This window comes from Microcaecilia unicolor, chromosome 11 (assembly GCF_901765095.1).
Source record: "Microcaecilia unicolor chromosome 11, aMicUni1.1, whole genome shotgun sequence".
In the NCBI taxonomy this organism is placed as follows: Eukaryota; Metazoa; Chordata; class Amphibia; order Gymnophiona; family Siphonopidae; genus Microcaecilia; species Microcaecilia unicolor.
Genome location: NC_044041.1, coordinates 190,030,364 through 190,052,640, shown reverse-complemented (window position 1 = coordinate 190,052,640; position 22,277 = coordinate 190,030,364). Strand labels below are relative to the sequence as shown.

The 22,277-nt window shown below is 43.0% G+C and overlaps 1 protein-coding gene across 4 annotated transcripts in view; it reads right to left on the bottom strand.

Moving 5' to 3' along the window:
• The window catches only part of L3MBTL3 (L3MBTL histone methyl-lysine binding protein 3), a 91,909-nt gene that overhangs the window by 48,358 nt on the left and 21,274 nt on the right, over positions 1 to 22,277 (bottom strand). For all 4 annotated transcript variants that reach the window (XM_030217869.1, XM_030217865.1, XM_030217868.1 and 1 more), the window contains 6 exons: positions 19,817 to 19,982; positions 18,556 to 18,613; positions 17,874 to 17,962; positions 13,160 to 13,264; positions 9,187 to 9,322; positions 4,214 to 4,305 (listed from right to left, as the gene is read on the bottom strand). In XM_030217869.1, coding sequence (XP_030073729.1) covers positions 4,214 to 4,305; positions 9,187 to 9,322; positions 13,160 to 13,264; positions 17,874 to 17,962; positions 18,556 to 18,613; positions 19,817 to 19,982 — 646 coding nt within the window. The remainder of the gene's footprint in view (positions 1 to 4,213; positions 4,306 to 9,186; positions 9,323 to 13,159; positions 13,265 to 17,873; positions 17,963 to 18,555; positions 18,614 to 19,816; positions 19,983 to 22,277) is intronic.

The following is a 22,277-nucleotide window of genomic DNA, read 5'->3' as shown; positions in this document are numbered from 1 at the left end:
ACTGAATCAGCTTTGGTGGAACTCAGATGGCATCCACTAGGTTCCCTGTGGCCTGACACCATTGGGAAGTTCTCATGTGAAGACGTGCCATGGGTGTCATATGAACAGTAGAGGCCATATGGCCCAACAAACTCAACATCTGCCGAGCTACTCAGATGCAAATGACTAGGATGAAAACAGCATCTGCCTGCACCACAGGGAGAAAAGTCCAAGCCAGCTCCAATGAACTCTAATCGCTGGACAGGGAGCAGATGGGACTTGGGATAGTTTAAAACGAACCCTAGTAGCTCTAACACCAGAATAGTCCTCCGCATGGGATCCTGTCCCACGACGTGCTTTTCACAGAGATGGGGTACACAACTTCCAGTCTGTTCAGTGACACAGCGATTACTGCAAGACACCTGGTGGAAAACCTGGGAGCTGACGTGAGGCCAAAAGGCAACACGCAATACTGGAGGTGATGTGTCCCCAGCTGAAATACTTCCTGTGAGCTGGAATTATCGGGATATAAGTATAAGCATCCTTTAAGTCCCGAGAGCATTGCCAATTGTTTTCCTGAAACATGGGAAAGCAGGGTACCTAGGGAAACCATACTGAATGTCTTTGACCAGGAATTTGTTCAGGTCCCTCAGGTATAGGATGGAATGCATCGCTCCTGTTTTCTCTTGCACAAGAAAGTACCTGGAATAGAATCCCTTCCTTTTTTCCCCTGGTGGAATGGGTTCGACCACATGGGCCTAAGGGCAGAGAGTTCCTCTGCAAGTACCTACTTGTGCCGAGAGCTGATGTGCTCTCAGTGGGCAATTTGGTGGTCCCTGAAGCCAATGAAGGCTGTAACCGAGATGGACTATTTGAAGAACCCCCAAGTCAGAGGTTACAAGGGACCACCTTTTTTGGTAAAACGTAGCCTCCCCCCGACCAGCAAGTCATCCAGGATGGTCAGTTTTACAGCAGCTATGCTCTGCTGGAGCCAGTCAAAAACTCACCCCCTGCTTTGTCTGGGAAGCCGTCTGGGCCTTCGGCTCATGCTATTGACAAGAACGAAAGCACTGGGGCTGAGCCTGGCGAGAAGGGCTGTACCTATGCCTCTGGAAGTAATAAGTACTCCTCCTCGACTTGACAGAAAACCTCCTAGAGGAGGAGGTAGGTGCAGAAGACACCTGGCGGGAGAGAGAATTGATGGTATCAGTGTGCTTCTTGGTCAGCGACCTACTCCACATTCTCTCCAAAAGTTTATCCCCCTGGCAGGTGGCATCCGCCAATCTCTACTAGACCATCAGGTCCAAGTCAGAGACATGCAGCCATGAATGTCTGCACATCGCTATACTCTGGGCAAAGATTCAAGGGGCTACATAAAAAATGTCATAGATGCCCTGGCCAAGAACTTACAACACGCCTTCTGTTGCTTGGCCAGCTCATGAACAGATTCAGCCTGCTACAGTGGGAGACAGTCTGCTAAATCAGACATACTGCTCTCCAAGGACCACAAGTACAGGCTCATATAGAGCTGGTACGATTGGATACGGGAGATGAGAATGGAAGGCCTGATACATCTTCCGTCCAAAAGAATCCAGGGTTTTAGCTTCTCTGCCAGGATGCACCAAAGCTACTCCCTAGAACTCCTGGCCCTTTTGAGCATGGATTCCACCACCAGGGAATGATGAGACAACTGGGGCTTATCAAATCCAGCAGAAGACTGAATCTGGTACATGGTATCAATCTTCTTGGGGAGCAGAGGGACCGACAGAGGGCACTCCCAGTTCCTCACTTGAACGTCCCGTAAGATCTTGCGGAGTGGCACCGTCACAGCCTCTCTAGGAGAAGAGTTGTAGTGCAGGGCCTCGATCATCTTAGCCCTGGGCTCGTCCTCCATGTCCAAAGGAATTGGTATGGCAGCCGCCATCTCCTTTACAAAAGGGAGGAAGGAAATGCTCTCAGGTGGAGACTTCCTCCTTTCCTGTGGAGGGGAGAGATCATATGGGATGCCATAGGACTCCTCCTCCGAGTCCCATGAGCGCTCTTCATCAGTGTCAGCCAAGATTTCCTTGTGGGAGAGCTAACCTCGACACAGAGGTACTATGACCCCGAGAAGGACATCAAGGTGTTGGCTCCAGCCTCAACTCCAGAAAAGCTTCCTCCGCCAACATCAAGGGTGTGCCAACATGGTGGCAGTTGACACCGAGACTACAAGCAGCATTGGCATCGGAGACCTCACCACAACCTGATGGCCATGTGGGACTGTAGCAAGAGGCATGGCTGGCACAAGCATCCCAGACACTGATGCAGTCTTCAAGAACCCTGCCAAAATCTCAAGGGGCAAGGCCCAGAGGCATTCATCAAGGGGCAACATCAGGAAAGACTGTAGTGAGGGTGTAGAAGCAGGCTGCTGAATCTGCGGGGTCAAAATGTGTGCCTGGTCCTGGCTCTGTGGAGACCCACGCACTGGCGCATTCTATAGAGAGGGAGAGCAGTCCTCCTGGCACTGACGCTTTCCAGGGACTGGTGAAATCCTCGGTGCCCAGGAGCTCCTGGCACCATATGTCAAAGGTATCGATGACTGGCATCAATGCTCCCAAGTGCCTGGTCCAGGCTATGTGGCGATCCAAGCATCAGCATCTCCTGTATAGAGGGGGAGCAGTCCTCCTGGTGCCGACGTTTCTTGGGAACCAATGAAATCCTCTGTGCTGCAGAGCTCCCAGCACCATGCATCGAGGGGATTGATGCCAACGCTCCCTGGTGCCAAATAGGATAATGTTGAGTACTCTCATTGCCTCAGGGTTGGGTTCAACTTCAATCAGTCCCAGAGGGCCTGCATAGCAGCCAGCGTCAAGGCAGGTGGAGACCCACTCGAAGCACGGTCACTCGCAGTGTGTAAGGATCTCGCAGCCATATGGACCAATGCCGATGTCAATGCTGAAGACACAGATGTCGAGGCTTCAGACCCACTCAAAAAATCTTCTCTGAGCCTCTCTGGTCTCTTTTTCATATGAAGACAGAATACAGTTTGCACAGGTATGATCAAGCCCCAAATACTGCAGACACCAAGAATGGGTGCCCTTGCCAGAGGTGGTCCTGTTGCACCAAGTGCAGTGCTTAAAGCCACTGGGAACCTTCAATGACATGAAAAAAACAAAAAACAGCCATGACCAAATCAAATGACTCAATGGTGCTAAATAAAGGAAAGAGCACCAAAAAAGAGAAAACGGACAAACCCTGACCAGAGCAGGCCTAAACACTGCCTAGCGAGTACTGTAAAAACAAAGAAAACTCAGAAAAGAAGGTAAAAATAATCTAAAATAATATACAGGGAAGGATAAAATAAGGTAAACCCCAAAGGAGGTATTAAGGGAAAAAAAGAAAGGCACAAAAGACCAACAGAAACAGCTGTGAGGAATGGATAACAATGCGTCCTCTCTGTACTGCGGAAAGAGAACTGCTGATCCCGTGCTCTCGTGGCGGGCGGGAAGGCATTCGCACATGCACAACGGAGCGTGTCTTGCACTCAAAGACCTATTTTTTTTTTTTTTTTTAAAGATTGTTAGAAGGTCCGGAACGGCAACGCAGACCCACGTTTCCCATCTGTGAGAATTAAAGGCCTGCTTGTCCTCAGAGAAAGTTGTGCACAGTGTTATAGAATAATAGGTCTCCATGCCCCAACTTAGGAGCCAAGATTTACACCAGGTTTGAGTAGACTTAATTAAGTTCAACACCCAGAGTTGGGTGTGGGAATTGGTGCTAAGCACTACTCTATAAAGGGCACTTGCTCTTTATAAAATATCACTCAGTGCCGATCTTTTCCAGCACCCATTTTTGAGCACCATTTATAGAATTCCCCCCCATTACATAAGTCTAAAAAAACAATTGTGATATATTTCAAACGTGTATATATTGAACACTAATACCCACCTTAGGACTCAAGTCAATATTGTTTAGTCATTATCTATGGAAGTCTATAAGCAGCTCTTCGTTACCATTAATTACCGTGCATACAAGTCTTTATCTGTCGTCATTTACTATGTTACTATGATATCTCTTGGATTCATCTTAACTATCGTATCAGAAATAACACAACATATACAGCATAGATCATATACCAGTGAGCTGAAATAACATGAAAAAAAGTCAAATACATTTCCAAATACTGTGATAACAAATCTTACATCTGCTTTCTGTAAGAGGAATCTGGAGGCTTTAAATCTGTTACATCACTTACTGTGTTGAGGCTCTTGAAAAGGTTCTTAGGCACTGCCTGAGCTTTGCAATTCTTCAGATAGGAAACCCAATTAAATTCCCCATCTTTGTAACCTAGAAAGGAGAGAGAAAATTCTTAATAGTAAGGGACGTGGAATTATCCCAAGGTAATTTTTTTTCATATTATAAGGAAGGGGGGGGGGGGGGGGGGACAGGTCAAATTATTTATTTACTGCCTCCCCAACAAAGCTATCCAAAGTAGATAACAGCATAAAGAAAAATGTATTGTGACTTGTTTATTTTTTTTCTCTTGAATTCTGCTAGACCAATCCAGATATGTGGGTTTATGCTACTCTTCCAGTGGATGGGGACAGAGCATCATAACATCTGCAATGAGATCATTACTATGATATAGGAATGGAGCAGACTAGGCAAATGCCAGTATCAGAATATCAAACCAATGAAATGGAAAAATTAAAATAAAACCATAAACGTCCTCCCTCCAATAACTCTACCAAACAAAAAACCATACTTTTAACAGGTTACTGTAGTCCAGGGTCCTATGGTTGCCTCTACAGAGAGAATGTAAATCTCTAAAACAACCTGATGAAGCCCTAGATAAGAGGCAAGAATACCAAAGCCACAGATTTCCTTGTAGTAATCTGGACTTGTCTAGCAGGATTCAAAGAAGAAAATTAACAGTCAACGTGAAAGTTGGTCTTACCTGTTAATTTCCTTTCCTTTATTTTTTTTAAGTTGTTTATTTTACATTTATTCACAAAAAACAAGCAGCAAAACATCAAAATGTTATCCACTTCAAAAACCCTTCCCAACCCCAACCCCCCTTATATTCCTGGTATGTAGTGGAGTCCAAATATCAAGATACCAACACCATGTACAGCCAAAAGAGAAGATGCTTGAACACAGTTTCCCAGTGACAGAGGTTTTCTCATCATGGCCCCTATCCCGGTTAGGCTGTCCAAGTCTCAAATACTTTAGACTTTATAAAATTTAGATAGATGGCCATGTCTCAATGTCATCAATTCTGCCATTTATTTATTCATTCATTCTTAGATCCCACAACTATCCAAAAACAGGTTTCGGTTCAATGTGGCTTACAACTGACAGGAAAAGGTACAGTATTGTATTACAGTTACAGACAGTATAGAACATGAGGAACCTTAGTAGCACATGTGATTATAATCATAAAATTTAGTGAAAAGATAAGTTTTTAATTCTTTTCTGAAGATAATTTGTTGTGCTTCTTATGACCTTGGTTATTGAATTCCACCCCTTGGAACTCAGGTAGCTAAATCCAGCCATGCAGATGAATTTGTATATTGTGTTTCTGCAGTTGGGTAAGTGTAGTAATAGGTAGCCTCTTGACTCTAGGCTTGCATTTCTTGGTGACAGTTCAAATCAGGTCTAATATGTAGTCAGGAGCCATTCTAAACAGTATTTTGAATATTGGAGTGCTAGTTTTGAAAAATAGTCTAGCCTTAATCGGCAGCCAGTGTAGCATTGCAAGCAGCGGGGTTACTCTTTTGTATTTCAACTTTTTGAAAATTAGTCTTGCTGCTGTGTGTTGAACGGTCTGCAGTGATTTGAGCATGTTTTCTTTGCATCCTACATATGCTGTACCATGGAGCGATAGTCATTATAGTATTCTTGGTCTTATTTACCATTCCTTTCCTAATAATTCCTAGCATCCTGTTTGCTTTATTAGCCACTGCCGCACACTGGGTGGAAGATTTCAGTGTATTGTCTACAAAGACAACTAGATCTTTTTCTTGGGTGCTGACCCCCAAGGTGGACCCTAGCATCAGGTAACTATGATTCGGATTACTCTTCTAATGTGCATCACTTTGCATTTGTCCATATTAAATTTAATCTGCCATTTGAGTGCCCAGTCTTCCAATTTCCTAAGGTCTTCCTGCAATTTTCACAGTCCGCAGGTGTTTTAACAAGCTTGAATAGTTTTGTGTCACCTGCAAATTTAATCCCCCTCACTCGTTGTTCCGTTTTCTAGATCATAGCATCGGTCCCAGTACCAATCCCTGCGGCACTCCACTATTCACCCTCCTCCATTGAAAGAAATGGCCGTTTAATCCTACCCTCTGTTTTCTGTCGAATAACCAATTCCTAATCCACAACAGAACACTGCCACCTGTTCCATGACTCTAATTTTCTCAGGAGTCTCTCATGAGGAACTTTGTCAAATGCGCTTTCTGAAAATCTAGACACACTACATCCACCGGCTTACCTTTATTGACATGTTTATTCACTCCTGTACCTTTAAAGAACTGACAACCAAGCCTTTTTGATGACATTCTTACAAGCAAGAATCTGCAAGATGGCCGTCTGAAAAGGAGATGCCCCAGTTTGACAATACCAAGATACTCCAAACCCCAGAATAGGCTACCAAGGTAGATCTTTTATGGGTCTGCAGAGAAGTGGAAATTACAGAGCTGTAATGTCAGTGCTGCGTCCCACTGGTACTCTTACTGAGCCTTTAGGAACAGAAACATGTTTAGGCATGTAGATGGTGAGCCAGCCAGTACCTGAAAAAGGTCCTCTGTTGTTCATAACAACATAACGTACAGCATTCAGAAGTTGATTTATTTCCCCCAAAGTTTTCACAAGAGGGCTGGCACGTCCATTATGCAGCATGGAAAAAACAAAATCTGCCTGAGAAAACTCCAGATGGGAAGGGTTCAGCGCACGTTATTTGTCAAAATAATAATCAAGCTAAGGGCGTTGAAGGCGGGAAGCCATAGAGGGTGTGTATCTCGCCTCTATGAGGCATTACTTAATGATAAGGGGCCAATATCACACTCTACACAGCGCTGGGAACGGGACCTACAAGTAAATATAGAATATACACAGCGGGGAAAAAGCTCTAGAACAAATGCTACGGGTCTCTATCTCCAGTTCTATGATTGAAAACAGTTATAAAACATTATATCAATGGTATTATACGCCTAAGAGATTGGTAAAAATGTATGAACGAGGGTCTGATCGCTATTGGAGGGGATGTGCAGCAGTGGGGGACATGCTTCATATTTGGTGGACATGCCCAAAGATTCAGCTTTATTGGTCGGAACTGCTTGATCTGTTTGCTCAAGTGACAGGGGTGCGGTATCCCGCAAGACCGGAGGTCCGTTTGTTACACATCCGTCCACCGGGAGTCCGGCTACTGGAGCACCGGATAACATCGATCTGGCTAGTGGCCGGAAAAATTGCATTGGTGTCGGCGTGGAAAAGTCCAGTGGCGCCACCAGTGCTAAAAGTGGTTCCTAAAATGGATTATCTCTATCAAATGTCCAAAATGACAGCCATTTGATCGGGACATATAACAAAGTTTAATACTCAATGGGACAGATACAGAGTCTGGAGATCTCAGGGAGGAATAGATCTAGACGCCCCCAAGTTGATTGTTCCACGACTGTGAATGATAGGCCCAAAGACTCAAACGCCGACATTTAGTTGAACTCTGGGATTGGTTATCAGGGTAGGGAGGGGTGGGGGGGAGGGATGGAAAACTCTGTTCAATCCTTAAATATGTGATAATTGTATAATGCACATTTACTATTTGGGAAACATATGTTAAAAATTTAATAAAAATATTTGGAAAAAAAAATAATCAAGCTAGAGAGGGCAGCTGTGCATAACCTGCTGACAGAGGAATAACCAAGAGTTGCTGCATTATCCTGGTTGTTCACAGAGAAAGATGCTTCCTCCTAGAGGTTAGAATGCTAAGGCGAGTCTTTAAAGCAGTAACTGCAGACCAGTTGTGGGGCCAAAGTAAGCATCACACCGAGACTGAACATGCTACAGATAGAGCCAAAATTGTACAGGACCTAAGGCTGATATCTCAAAAGCTGGTTATAGGAATGATCGAATCTCCTATCTTGAATATTATTAAAGGGCATTCCTCCCTTGATCAAAACAGTCATCTTTTTAAAAACTGCAGTGTCTAAGACATCTACCTTAGGCTTAACCTAGATCTATGAACTTATAAAGCTTACTCAAAGCTCTACCAACCCTGAGTCCTACCTTTGGAGTTTCTTATTTTGCTGAAACTATGGCTTGCAGAGCATGATGGTTAGGAAAGACTTGGCCTCTGTATCCCATCCCAGAATTACTCACTGTGGAGCCAGAGAATGTGAAATTCTAAAAGCTTCCAATTTAATTGCACAGTTTCTGGAGAGTTCTTCATGTTGAAAGAGTCTAACAAAAGGATTTCTGCTTCTTTAAAGAGGACTGTAATGCGTAGCAAAAGAAACAACCTGTAAGTGACGTCCTTCTTCTTTGAAAGAAAAAAAAAAAAAAAACAACTGAAAAAAAGTTTGAACTGTAAAGCTCAGAAGGAAGAAAGAACCCCAAGACTCTTCTGGGGCCTCTCAATCATGTTCCTAAAAAAAGGGGCTCCGAATGCCATTGAAACCCCTTTCCCCATACTGGCAGCCAGTTCTCCAATTACCTCAAGAGCAGAACAGTCCAAAAAGCACTATATGGTATATCCATCAAACAATCATCTAACGGAGACAGAACAATCCTGGGCAGCTGTGCACAGCTTACTTTTGATTGACTCTGTCTCCTATCTGCTTGTTGGCTCTGGCCTAGTCTGGTACAGACAATAATCACCAATCTAGTTGTTCTTGGTCTTTATCTGCCGAGAAGGGAGCAAAACTTATGTGCCTGGAGTGGTCTGGAGGGATGATATGAAAAACTAGCTTATTTGTAGGTCTTCAACTATATATTTACAGAAACACAGTAAAATTGTGAAACAAAGAAAACAAAGTGAATATAAAACACAAAAGTTCTTTAAACGCCAGAGCACAGCCCTGTAAAGCTCAGATTATCATCTTCATTTCACACCTAAAACTTGTATCAATTCTGATTGACTCGCATGTTCTTTAAGAACTTCCAAAGGCTGAACCCCGACTAACCACATGTTTAAAAAGAGAGAAGGATACATGGTAATATATGTACCTTTTGGAGGCATTAGCTTGTGTCCTGTTTTTTCACACCATCCGACTGGGTGAATGTCTGGTGAATCAGCATTTACCCAGAAATCATAGCAATCTGCATACCCATCAAAATGGAGTCTCAATCTGTAGCCTTGTACCTACCAACAGAAGTTAAGCACATTCTCACTTTCTTCCATCCTTACCATTACATTGGAATATCACACTTACTGCTATAGTTTTGGATACTTCATATAAGAGCTGTTTGCACAGTGGATTGAATAAAGCAGACTAAGTATTTATAATTGTGATAGCATTGTCAATGCACTCACAAATATATAGCAAATCTATATGCTTTCAATGACCCCATTGTAAACATTTGTAATGCAGGTTTGAACAAATGGAAGTTAACTAAGGTAACATACTGATCAACTAAATAGGAATAAAACTGGAAGGATCAGACCTCCAAGGAATCTGTGGCTTTGGTACTCTTGTCTCTGCTCTAACCATGGTCAAACATATCTCTCCTAGACTCTTGCCCTACAATATATACAAAAATGTGACCCGGTGAGCAAAAAGATACCAAAAGTGGAGTATGAGACTTATTTATACCACAAGATAGAGGGATATGAACTGCAAAATCTCAGCCTCAGGCATGGACTAATTATGTCTTTAAAAAATAAGAAACGTTAATTGTTTGACGAGGATGAATTGATTTCGTTTTCTGCTCTTACTGAGGCCTACCTGGTTCTTCCAAGCGAAGTTTATGCATATATTCAGTTAAGGCATTTTTTTTCCTCTGCTGAGGTAAAGGCAAAGGTCTTATGGGAGGACTCCCTCCTGGAGGATTTTTGTGAAGACTCCAAAGGTACGAAGGGTCTTATGCCTGCATAAATATTTGCAGAAGAATGTGCACCATTCTCTACTTCATCGCCAATGCTGGCATCGAGAGCTGGGGGTGACACTGGATGATGTTGACTGGAACTTTATGGAGAGGGCCTTATCGAAAATATCTATCTCTGTTCCCTTTAAAGAGAACACTGTCAAAGTTTTGTACTGATGGTACCTCACTCCTGATAGATTACACCACATGTTTCCTGCAGCCTCTCTCCTGTGTTGGAGAGGTTGTGGGCAAAGAGGTACTATGGGGCACATTTGGTGGTCCCGTGTGAAGGTGCGGGCATACTGGAAGGCCATCCAGTGTAGGCTTCAGTGATGGCTGGAGAGGCCTGTTAAATGGTATCCAGAATTTTTTCTATTTCCTAAGAAACCCCCTGGCCGTGCTAAATCCCAGGCATTGTTGGTGAGACATGCAATGATTGCAGCGAGGCTGTCCTTGGCTGCTCAGTGGAAATCTTCATCAGTCCCTTCCCTGGTTCGCTGGTTGAATAAACTATGGCACATATGTGAAATGGAGAGATTGTGGGCTGTTCGATGTAATACTCTTCCTAAGTGGAAAGCTATTTGGGAAACCTTTTTGAATAATTGTGCTGTTTAAGTCTTTCTGGGTATTGGGTGGGTTGGGGGGGGGGGGAGTTACTACCTAAACTTGTCTTTTAAAAAATTTGGAAGTTTGTGGTTGTTACAGAAATTATTCTTCTGAGTTTCTTATTAGCTGTTACTCAGCTTCTTGTTCGGGGGTACCTTAGCTTTGTCTTGCTAGATAATTGATGCCTCGTTCTGTAAGCTTACTTTATGATGTAATTTTGTCTGTAATTTTCAATAAAGACTTCTATAAATTAAAAAAAAAAGAACCGTTTATCAATAAAAAAGTAATTAACCCCAGAAATCACATACCCCACTTTAGGTACCTGCAGGTTTTAGGCTGTAAAACATGAAAAATATCAAAGTTGTGAAAAAATTGCATCGTCCCATTCTACTGACTCTAAAGTACTCAAAACATTCAAAAACGAAAGTTGCCCTTCCAAACTTTTATAGCCTTTATCTTTGTTATTTGTAACCCCACTTTTGGTACCCTTTTGCTCAGGCGGTCACAGATAAAGTGACAGCTCCAGGGTCAGAAGCTTGACTGGATGAACTGGCGAAGAGGGTACCAAACAGAAAACCTAGAAAAGAATATACAGCGGGGGAAATAAGTATTTGATCCCTTGCTGATTTTGTAAGTTTGCCCACTGACAAAGACATGAGCAGCCCATAATTGAAGGGTAGGTTATTGGTAACAGTGAGAGATAGCACATCACAAATTAAATCCGGAAAATCACATTGTGGAATGTATATGAATTTATTTGCATTCTGCAGAGGGAAATAAGTATTTGATCCCTCTGGCAAACAAGACCTAATACTTGGTGGCAAAACCCTTGTTGGCAAGCACAGCGGTCAGACGTCTTCTGTAGTTGATGATGAGGTTTGCACACATGTCAGGAGGAATTTTGGTCCACTCCTCTTTGCAGATCATCTCTAAATCATTAAGAGTTCTGGGCTGTCGCTTGGCAACTCGCAGCTTCAGCTCCCTCCATAAGTTTTCAATGGGATTAAGGTCTGGTGACTGGCTAGGCCACTCCATGACCCTAATGTGCTTCTTCCTGAGCCACTCCTTTGTTGCCTTGGCTGTATGTTTTGGGTCATTGTCGTGCTGGAAGACCCAGCCACGACCCATTTTTAAGGCCCTGGCGGAGGGAAGGAGGTTGTCACTCAGAATTGTACGGTACATGGCCCCATCCATTCTCCCATTGATGCGGTGAAGTAGTCCTGTGCCCTTAGCAGAGAAACACCCCCAAAACATAACATTTCCACCTCCATGCTTGACAGTGGGGACGGTGTTCTTTGGGTCATAGGCAGCATTTCTCTTCCTCCAAACACGGCGAGTTGAGTTCATGCCAAAGAGCTCAATTTTTGTCTCATCTGACCACAGCACCTTCTCCCAATCACTCTCGGCATCATCCAGGTGTTCACTGGCAAACTTCAGACGGGCCGTCACATGTGCCTTCCGGAGCAGGGGGACCTTGCGGGCACTGCAGGATTGCAATCCGTTATGTCGTAATGTGTTACCAATGGTTTTCGTGGTGACAGTGGTCCCAGCTGCCTTGAGATCATTGACAAGTTCCCCCCTTGTAGTTGTAGGCTGATTTCTAACCTTCCTCATGATCAAGGATACCCCACGAGGTGAGATTTTGCGTGGAGCCCCAGATCTTTGTCGATTGACAGTCATTTTGTACTTCTTCCATTTTCTTACTATGGCACCAACAGTTGTCTCCTTCTCGCCCAGCGTCTTACTGATGGTTTTGTAGCCCATTCCAGCCTTGTGCAGGTGTATGATCTTGTCCCTGACATCCTTAGACAGCTCCTTGCTCTTGGCCATTTTGTAGAGGTTAGAGTCTGACTGATTCACTGAGTCTGTGGACAGGTGTCTTTCATACAGGTGACCATTGCCGACAGCTGTCTGTCATGCAGGTAACGAGTTGATTTGGAGCATCTACCTGGTCTGTAGGGGCCAGATCTCTTACTGGTTGGTGGGGGATCAAATACTTATTTCCCTCTGCAGAATGCAAATAAATTCATATACTTTCCACAATGTGATTTTCCGGATTTAATTTGTGATGTGCTATCTCTCACTGTTACCAATAACCTACCCTTCAATTATGGGCTGCTCATGTCTTTGTCAGTGGGCAAACTTACAAAATCAGCAAGGGATCAAATACTTATTTCCCCCACTGTATGTGCTAGAAAAGAATATATGTGGATTGTGAAATGAGGTATCACATATAAATCTGTAAAAATGCAAGGATATTTTTCTTCCCTTCATTCTCTAGTACATTTATCCAGGCTCAGCTTTTGCCTATGTTTCCTATTTTGTCCTATCACATATATATTTGAAGGATCCTCTGAATTACCTGCCCAAATGTCCCCCATTTGTAAACCTCAGTCACTTGGATGATAGAACAGCAGGAACCCAGAGTTCATGTGAACAAGCAAAGAAACAGAAAACGAGACCAAACCTCTCAACAAACTTAACAAGAAATGTGACACATAAGAATTACCTCCGCTACAGTGAGGACACAAAACAGTGATGGGTGTTCAGGATCTATCCCCTCCAGTTTCATGCCCGTTTTAAATCCGTTCTTGCCCTGTGGGAACAACTGATACTAAGAAGACAACAAAGAAGAAAAATGTGTTATCATAAGGAATAACATGGATTGAAATAACCATTGCTCATTCATAAGTTTAACCGATTAAAAAAAAAAAAAATTACCTAAACATCATTCACAAAGTTGTTTCCTAATTTTATCATTAACCAATACAATTTAAAATACAGACATAATATGTATTTTAAACAAGTAGTTCAAAGAGAAATTAGATCTTACCTGCTAATTTTCTTTCTTTGAGTCTGACCAGACCACAAAGGGAAGGAAGAAGACAGGAGGGACCTGTAACAATGGACTGTACCCCCCTCCCCCGGGGCTAAGGACCAAAACTGGCCTGGCCCCGAGAAGGCAAGCTGCCCTTTTTTTTTTGTCCCAAGACCTACTGTGAAATGAACAATAATAATTCTTTCGTGGGGCCAAATAGTGCCATTTGACCTATCATCAGAAAAACCATGGATGAGTTCTGAATTGGTCTAAAGGAACTCAAGAACAGCAAATTAGCAGGTAAGACCTAATTTTTTTGTTCCTTATCCTTCCTGACCAGTCCAGACACATGAGAAGTACTGAAGCAGTATTTACCATGGGTGGGATCCAGGCAAACCTGACACATGCTCCAAATGTGCATCCTGAAAAGCGCCTGCATGTCTAAGCAGTAATAATGCACAAAGGAATGAAATGATAACCAGGTAGCCACCCTGCAAATTTCCTGCAGTGGAATAAGACCATATTCAGTCCACAATGACACTTAGCCCTTGATACAGTGGGCCTGAAGCACTGATGGCTTATATTGTTAAGGGATGTCCGGTGTCAATGCAATAGCTTCTTTAATCCAGTGTGACACTGTTGCTGTAGAGGCTGCTTCACCTTTTTTAGCCCCTGCAAACAGCATAAAGAACTGATTGGCAGACTGAACTCCTCCATTCTCTTCAGGTAACAGTGTAATGTCAGCCTGATGTCCGCCGATGTAATCGAAGCCCATCCATTCCGCCTTCCCCAGCGGCGTACCAAGGGCGGGATGGTGGGGGCGATCCACCTCGGGTGTACGCTGCTGGAGGGGCGCACAGAGCAGCAGCGCGTCTGTCGGCTCCGCTGGTTCCCTGCTCCCTCTGCCCCAGAACAGGTTACTTCCTGTTCCGGGGCAGAGGGAGCAGGGAGCCAGCGGAGCCGAGAGCCACGCAGCTGCTCCCAGCAGCTAAGAATGCACCCGGGGGGGGGGGGGGGGGGGGGGGGGGGGGGGTGCGCATCGGCGATCCATCCCAGGTGGCAGCCGACCTAGGATCGTCACTGCCCTTCCCTATTCCAAAATATTAGAAGAGAATCAACTGATTTATGTGAGGAGGACACCGCCTTGGGAAGAAAGGAAGGAACCAGACAGAAAACTACCTGCTCCCTAGACATCCCCAGGATCAGTTTTTGACACAAGAAAATCTGCAATTCCAAAAGCCCCCTTTGCTGAACAAATAGCCACCAAAAACACCACATTTTAAAAAAATGCCCAATAGGAATGAACCTAACTGTCCCAGCACCAAGGTCCTAACCCCAGCCTACCAGTCCAGTAACAGACTACATTGGATGCCTCCTCTACAATTTGCTGAAGAAATACTAACTAGACAGAGACTGCACGAGACACTTACAGTTAAAGTCACTGGTTTAGTGGTTCTCAATCTCCAGCAAATGGTAGGAGAATGTATATCCATGCCTCTGAATTGGTCTGGAGGAACAATAAGGAACAGAGGGACCTTTTTACAGAGCAGCGGTAAGCCAAACACGGGCTTACCGCTTGCTCTTCCAGGACTATTGCACAGCCCAATGGTTTGTGCAGTGGTATCCCGGTGGCAATCAGGCATTGCCGTGTGCTGCCCAGTTACCACCAGGTTGGCGTTGGAGCCCTTACCACCTCCTCAATGGGTGGTAGTAAGGGCTCCCCATCGCATGGTCATGCGGTAAGAGTTCTCTTACCGCATGGCCATGTGTGCCTGGGGTCTTTTTACCTGCTGCAGTAAAAAGGGCCCTGGCATATGGGAAAAACGGCCCCCGCCGTTGGTGCAGAGCCCTTCTTTCCTGCAGCTTGGTAAAAGGACCCCAGACTGTTTTGGTGCAAGGAGTAGTTTACTCCTAACTGGGCTCTGCTTGGCACTTCTAAAACTTTATAAGGAGAAGATACAAAGACTTGGTGGAGTAGTGACTTACTAAATTCTCAGCTAGTTATACTGAGAAATTAGAAACTAAACCATATTAACTTATAGAAGGAATAGGTGGAAATAATAACTAAGATGATTGCATATGAAAAAACTATGGCTATTTTTTTTTTTTTGCAAGCCGCTTTGGGGCTGTAACACTATGGCAAAAGTCGGGGTATAAATGTACTGAAATAAATAAATAATAACTAAGATGATTGCATATGAAAAAACTATGGCTATTATTTTTTAGTTTGAAACTTTTTATTATTTTCAACATAAGCAACAGTAACAAAACAGAAATGAGAAAAGAAACCAAACAACCCAGAACACCTAATAAGCTTATTCCCCCCCCTCTCCCTCCACCCATTTACAAAGCTGTGATAGCAGCTGCTGTGTCGGCTTACTGCACTGGCCACTGCTAGCAAGGCTTTGTAAAAAAAAAAAAAAAAGTGTGTGTGGGGGGGGGGGGGGGGGGAAGGCATTTAATGAAACATTGGCATCTCTCTCACCAACTCTCAAGAATAGACATTGTTGCAGATTTTCTTTTTTTTTTTTTTTTTTTTTTTTTTAAGGAGAATTAAACTTTAACCAAAACATAGTGCATTAACATCATGCTTGGAGTCCTAGGAGTACCTTCTCTGTTTATTTTTATAGCAAATTTAAGATTTGGCTAATCACCAGAGCCAATATGAGGTACAAACACATAATTATCTTAGAGTTATAATTGATCCATAATTCAGTTACCTGTTATTGTTTGCTGATTACACTTTTTTTTGTTCACTGTTTCAGTGACAATAAACCTGTTTAGTTTGTTGACTCTGCCTGTCTGGACTGATAAAGAATCCTGGTGGTTTGTGTGTTGGGTCTGCGAGTGCTTTCTGGGAACTGTGGGACCACTGGGAGTGTGGTCCCTGTAACCTAGAAATCGCTGGGGATAATTTGAAAGTTGGAGACTCGCCCAGCGGTGGTTGTGACCCAGTTGGTGGGAGGAGGGTGCTAGTGTACAGCACAAGTGGCAGGTGCAGGTGGTCCTGAGCTGTGCTAGGGATAGACCCTCTAAGTGGCCACGGGGTAACCCCCAGGCACGCATTTCATGACAGATACCAACTACACACTTCAGACTTGGGCAGATTTCACCATTCATGCACTAAATTAATCATCATCAGCTGCTGTACCTCAGGGATCTGTGGTGGGACCTCTTCTTTTCTCCATTTATAATTCTTCCCTTGGTACTCTGATCTCATCCCATGGTTTTCAGTATCATCTTTACGCTGATGACTCCCAGATCTACCTCTCCGCACCAGAAATCTCAGCTGAAATCCAGGCCAAAGTATCAGCCTGCCAGGCTGACATTGCTGCCTGGATGTCTCAGCGCCATCTGAAACTAAACATGACCAAGACTGAGCTTCTTATCTTTCCCCCTAAACCAACCTCTCCTCCTCCCCCATTCTCTATTTCTGTGGATAACACTCTCATCCTTCCTGTCTCATCAGCTCGTGACCTTGGGGTCATCTTCGACTCCTCCTTCTCGCTCTCTGCACATATTCAGAAGACTGCTAAAACCGGTCGCTTCTTTCTCTATAATATCACCAAAATTCGCCCTTTCCTTTCTGAGCACACTACCAGAACTCTCATCCCCTCTCGCTTACGACTATTGCAACTTGCTTCTCACAGGTCTCCCACTTAGCCATCTCTCTCCTCTTCAATCTGTTCAAAATTCTGCTGCACGACTAATATTCCGCCAGTGTTGTTATGCTTATAGTAGCCCTCTCCTCATGTCACTTCACTGGCTTCCTATCCATTTCCGCATACAGTTCAAACTCCTCTTACTGACCTATGTGCATTCACTCTGCAGCTCCTCACTACCTCTCCACTCTCATCTTTCCCTACATTCCTCCCCGGGAACTCCGTTCAGTGGGTAAATCTCTCTTATCTGCACCCTTCTTCTCCACCGCTAACTCCAGACTCCATTCCTTTTATCTTGCTGCACCATATGCCTGGAATAGACTTCCTGAGCTGGTACGTCAAGCTCCATCTCTGGCCGTCTTCAAATCTAAGCTAAAAGCTCACCTTTTTGATGCTGCTTTTAACTCCTAACCCTTATTCATTTGTTCAGAACCCTTATTTTATCATCCTCACTTTAATATTCCCTTATCTCGTTTGTCCTGTTTGTCTGTCCTAATTAGATTGTAAGCTCTGTCGAGCAGGAATTGTCTCTTCATGTTCAAAGTGTACAGCACTATAGAAATGATAAGAAGTAGTAGTAAGTAGTGGTAAGAAGAGAGTTCTGCAGCCAATCAGGTTACTGTACATATGCATATGAAGGAATGCTCAAGATTGGGAGCACATGCTCAGTCAAGTCTCCACATTTCAGCAAACAGTTATTGCTTTGGGAAGAAGGAATGCTGAAGGTTAAAAAGATCACTAACCTCTCGGAATAATCTCAGGGGCACAGACAACATTTTCTCTTCTTCTAGATATGTAATCCAATTCCACACCTTCTTCTTTGCAGGTGCAACTGAGCAAATAAGACAGAACACACAAAACAAATGACATTTAACAAGTACAGAACGGAGTTTTGCATTATACGCCCACCTAGTACACCATCAAGACTACATCTGGTTTCTAGGATATGTGTGTCAGTACGGCCAGAACTACCGGCTTTTAAAATATTCCGTTTACACACATTCCATCTTCTTGAGTCTCAACTTTTTTCTATTCCATTTCAGCATTATTCTGGACACAGGAACATGTGTTAATTTTAAGCAAAAATCTGAAGCACCTAATGCTTTTAAATTTTGGATTGTCACATCAGCAGGTCTCAGTACCGCAAAAGCAAGAGGTCCCATAGGTTAGTGCAGAGATGTTTTCACAAAGCTGTTAGCGTGTGTATATCATGAACAGGGTATTATAAACTTTTTATATGCCATTTTGAGCAATATAACTAGGCTGAAAAGGCAGTTTATACGAATAATAATAACAACATATAAATAAAGCACACTGCCAGAGCTGTGTGTGGAGGTCTCTGTACTGGAATAGAAGGAAGTGTTGCAGAGCAGTTCTAATGTGCATTTGGCAATGTTAATTCTGCACAAAGAAAATCTGACTTACTTGGTTTAAGCTGTTTTGTGTTTCTGCGCCCTTTGAAATTGCTAATTTTATTCTTCTCCTATAGAAGAAAATAGCAGTTTGAGGGAATGTTGCTACTGTTTTATACATAAACTTAGCATGCACAGCAGCGTGAAGAAGGCAGCACAAGGAACTTTTTCACTAAAATCTAAGTCCACAAATATTACATCCAATTCTCACATTGTTGGACAAACCTTACTATTCACTTTTCTGGTTTCTCTTCGTACAATGAAGCTATTGTTCCCCGTCCCCCCCCATCCAATCATCATGGAGTGGGGTTATAGGGAACACAGAGGAGGGTTGCTGTATCTTGCCTCAAACTTTGTATTTTGAGAAGACATATAATCAAGTGAACATATAAATGATGATGTCATTCAAGAATTTCTCAAAATGTCTATGACAACTCTTTAGAAGCATAAAGCTAAAATAATTTACTTTTTAAAGTTCTAAAGCACTCTATGAACTGAAAAAATACATTTTAAAGAGATGCAACAATATCTAAGTCCAGATTACTTTTATTTTGGATAATTTTGTGAGGTATGCATTAATCATGAAAAGTATGTTTTTCCATACATAATGGTCTTATCCTAAGATACTGATTTCACTGGACATAATAAAATAGATTTTTCGAACTAGAAGTCCAGTTAAAAAAAAAAAAAAAAAAAGGCTACAACACCCAGGTTAGGCTGATTTGCAATTTCAATCTAGCTGGCTACATGTTCAGCTGAAAAATCAACTTAACTTAGCCGGCTAGCACTGAAAATCAACACTAGCAAGCTAAGACCACGCCCTCTGGCCGCAATTAGTGTGAAGCCATAGGCTTCCCTCTGTCCGCAATTAGTGTGAAGCCATAGGCTTCCCACTTCTTGTAGCCACTCCTCCTTTTTGCTATATTTTAATTTGAACCAAGGGCCCAACAGAACTCTTGGCGATCTCTCACTCTCTGAATGATTTGTTAAAAGTGAAGCTGTGGGGAGGAATGACTTCCCTTTGCTTAAAAACAACAAATAAAACCTATTTTTTTTTTTTAAATAAGGGCCAATAATACAACGAACCTTGAGCTATTACTGAAAAGATGCTAGCTAAATCCTAATAAATAAATACATTTAGCAAAACAGGACAGCTGTGTGATTTTCTGAACTTGAGGAAAGGTGAGGACAGAGGGGAAGACCGTCTGTGCTCTTCCTGTCCTCTAAACACAAGATAAATAAAATAGACCATGGCACAAACCCAGCTACTATACCTCATCCTCCTCTAGTAATTCTTCTTCAGCATCAGAGTCCAGCAGTAGCTTCCTTTTTCTCCTTAGACGTTGCGGTCGATCAGTGTCCAAGACTTGACCAATGCCAACACCAGAGCTCCGGCTGCCCAGACGACTTCGTACTTCTGTGGTGCTCTCTTTGGATTCTCTACAAGTTGTTGGCCCCAAAAGACAAGCATAGAAATAAGAGATGCTAAAAACATGCTCAGTCCTACAGCTGGTGTCAAATCTATACATACAGAGTGGCGTTTTAGGAAGGATATACAAATTGGAATCGAGATGTTCAGGACAGGACGTCTCAAGCTCTGCTAGTATTTTAGAACAGGATTTGCTAACTAAAGCCTGTTCTAAATTACATGAAGAAATGGACGTTTATATACAGCCAGAATATCATTTTTATATGTAGACAAAACTTGGAGCTTTGCTTTTTCTGTTCCTGTGAGTTTGGCTTAGAAGATGTATAAATGACGGACATTCTAGTAAGGCACTAAAAAGCTTGCATATGGCAAGGGTTGTGTTTTGGATTGGACTCTAAAAATAATCAAATAAATGTATTCCCTGTTTCAGAAGGGGAATACATCTCTATGTCCAAAAAGATCGACGTCGGGTAAGGGATAAGCAGAATCAGAGAGAACTTCAGGAAAAATAAATGTTTATGTTTCTAAAAGGAATCCTGTGCCGAAGGAATGGATCCTCAGGAGCTTAGTCAGGATCGGGAGGCGAGGCTGGTGGTTGGGAGGCGGGGATAGTGCTGGACAGACTTGTACGGTCTGTGCCAGGGCCGGTGGTGGGCAGCGGGACTGGTGGTTGGGAGGCGGGGATGGTGCTGGGCAGACTTGTGCGGTCTGTGCCGGAGCCGGTGGTTGGGAGGAGGGGATAGTGCTGGGCAGACTTATACGGTCTGTGCCCTGAAGAGCACAGGTACAAATCAAAGTAGGGTATACACAAAAAGCAGCAAATATGAGTTATCTTGTTAGGCAGACTGGATGGACCGTGCAGGTCTTTTTCTGCCGTCATCTACTATGTTACTATGTAAAATGGCTAACATAAAATGTTTTTGTTCTAGCACATAAAATGTTCCTATGCAAAGGTCAGGTCTACATCTCAGAATTCTACAACCATGTTGATATTCACGATATGGTCGGGATAAGATTGCAATTAATTTTTTTTTTTTTTTTTTTTGGGGGGGGGGGGGGGAGAAGCGAACAGGGAGAAAGCTAGATGATGAGGAAGTATTAATGGACTTTCACTGGTGAAAGTTTGATGTTATCACGTTGGATTTGCTGAAATTGCGTAAGAATGTATTGTCGGATTTTGGTCAATAAAAAAATTGTTAAGTTAAAAAGCATGTTATTGAAATATTCATCTTCTTCCATTCCACCTTTGAATAAGGTTTACTATATTGCTGTTTGTTTAAGACAAATGAGGGACGTTCCTGTGACTGTAGATCAATCTCAACAAGAAGGTGTGGATTTAAACAATTTGTCAGCTATTCTGGAGTCTTCCCTTTTGGAGGTGACTGATCGAGGGACACTGTTGGCATCTTTTGTTTTTGAACAAAGATCTAAATGCTGTATTATGGTTATATTTTTGCAACTCACAGGCTTTGTTCTGTGGACAGAAAGTTTGGGTCTACCCTGATGTGGTAAAGTCTACTCAAGATAGGAGAAAGTTATTTCTGGTAATGAGAACAGAGACCTGACCGTTAGGAACCTCATTTCTTTTAGCGTACCCTTGTAAATGTTTCGCTATTTGGGAGTGAAGTATGTTTTTTGGGAACCTCAACACCTGAGCGCCTTTCTAGATGTTAAAAAAGATCACCAGTGGTAATGTACAGTCTGGTGGCATTTAGACAGGTGTGTATGTAGCTCAATTTAGGGCCTTTGCTTAGTCGCCTCACCTTATGCGTGGAATCAACTCCCTGAGCCCCTATGCCAAGCCCCCTCCCTACCCATCTTCAAATCCTTGCTCAAAGCCCACCTCTTCAATGTTGCCTTCGGCACCTAACCTTTATACCTTTCAGGAAATCTAGACTGCCCCAATTTGACTGCCCCTTCTTGATTGACTGTACACTTGTCCTTTAGATTGTAAGCTCTTTGAGCAGGGACTGTCCTTCTATGTTAAAATGTACAGCGCTGCGTAACCCTAGTAGCGCTTTAGAAATGTTAAATAGTAGTAGTCTTGATTCCTATATATATCTCCTAAGTATTTCAGTTACACTCCTCCTCTACTACTGTGGTCTAAGAAGGGGTTTGGATTGTTCTTCTCTTTGTTGACTTTATTTCCACACGTTTTGTATAACTCTGTGTTTCTTAAGCAAATGTGATACTTGTGAATTATTGTTATAACTCAATAGATAAATTAAAAAACAAAATGTTCCTATTTCATAACATAAACGTTTATGTGCCAGTGCATTAATGTTATAACTTATATGCTCGTTTTA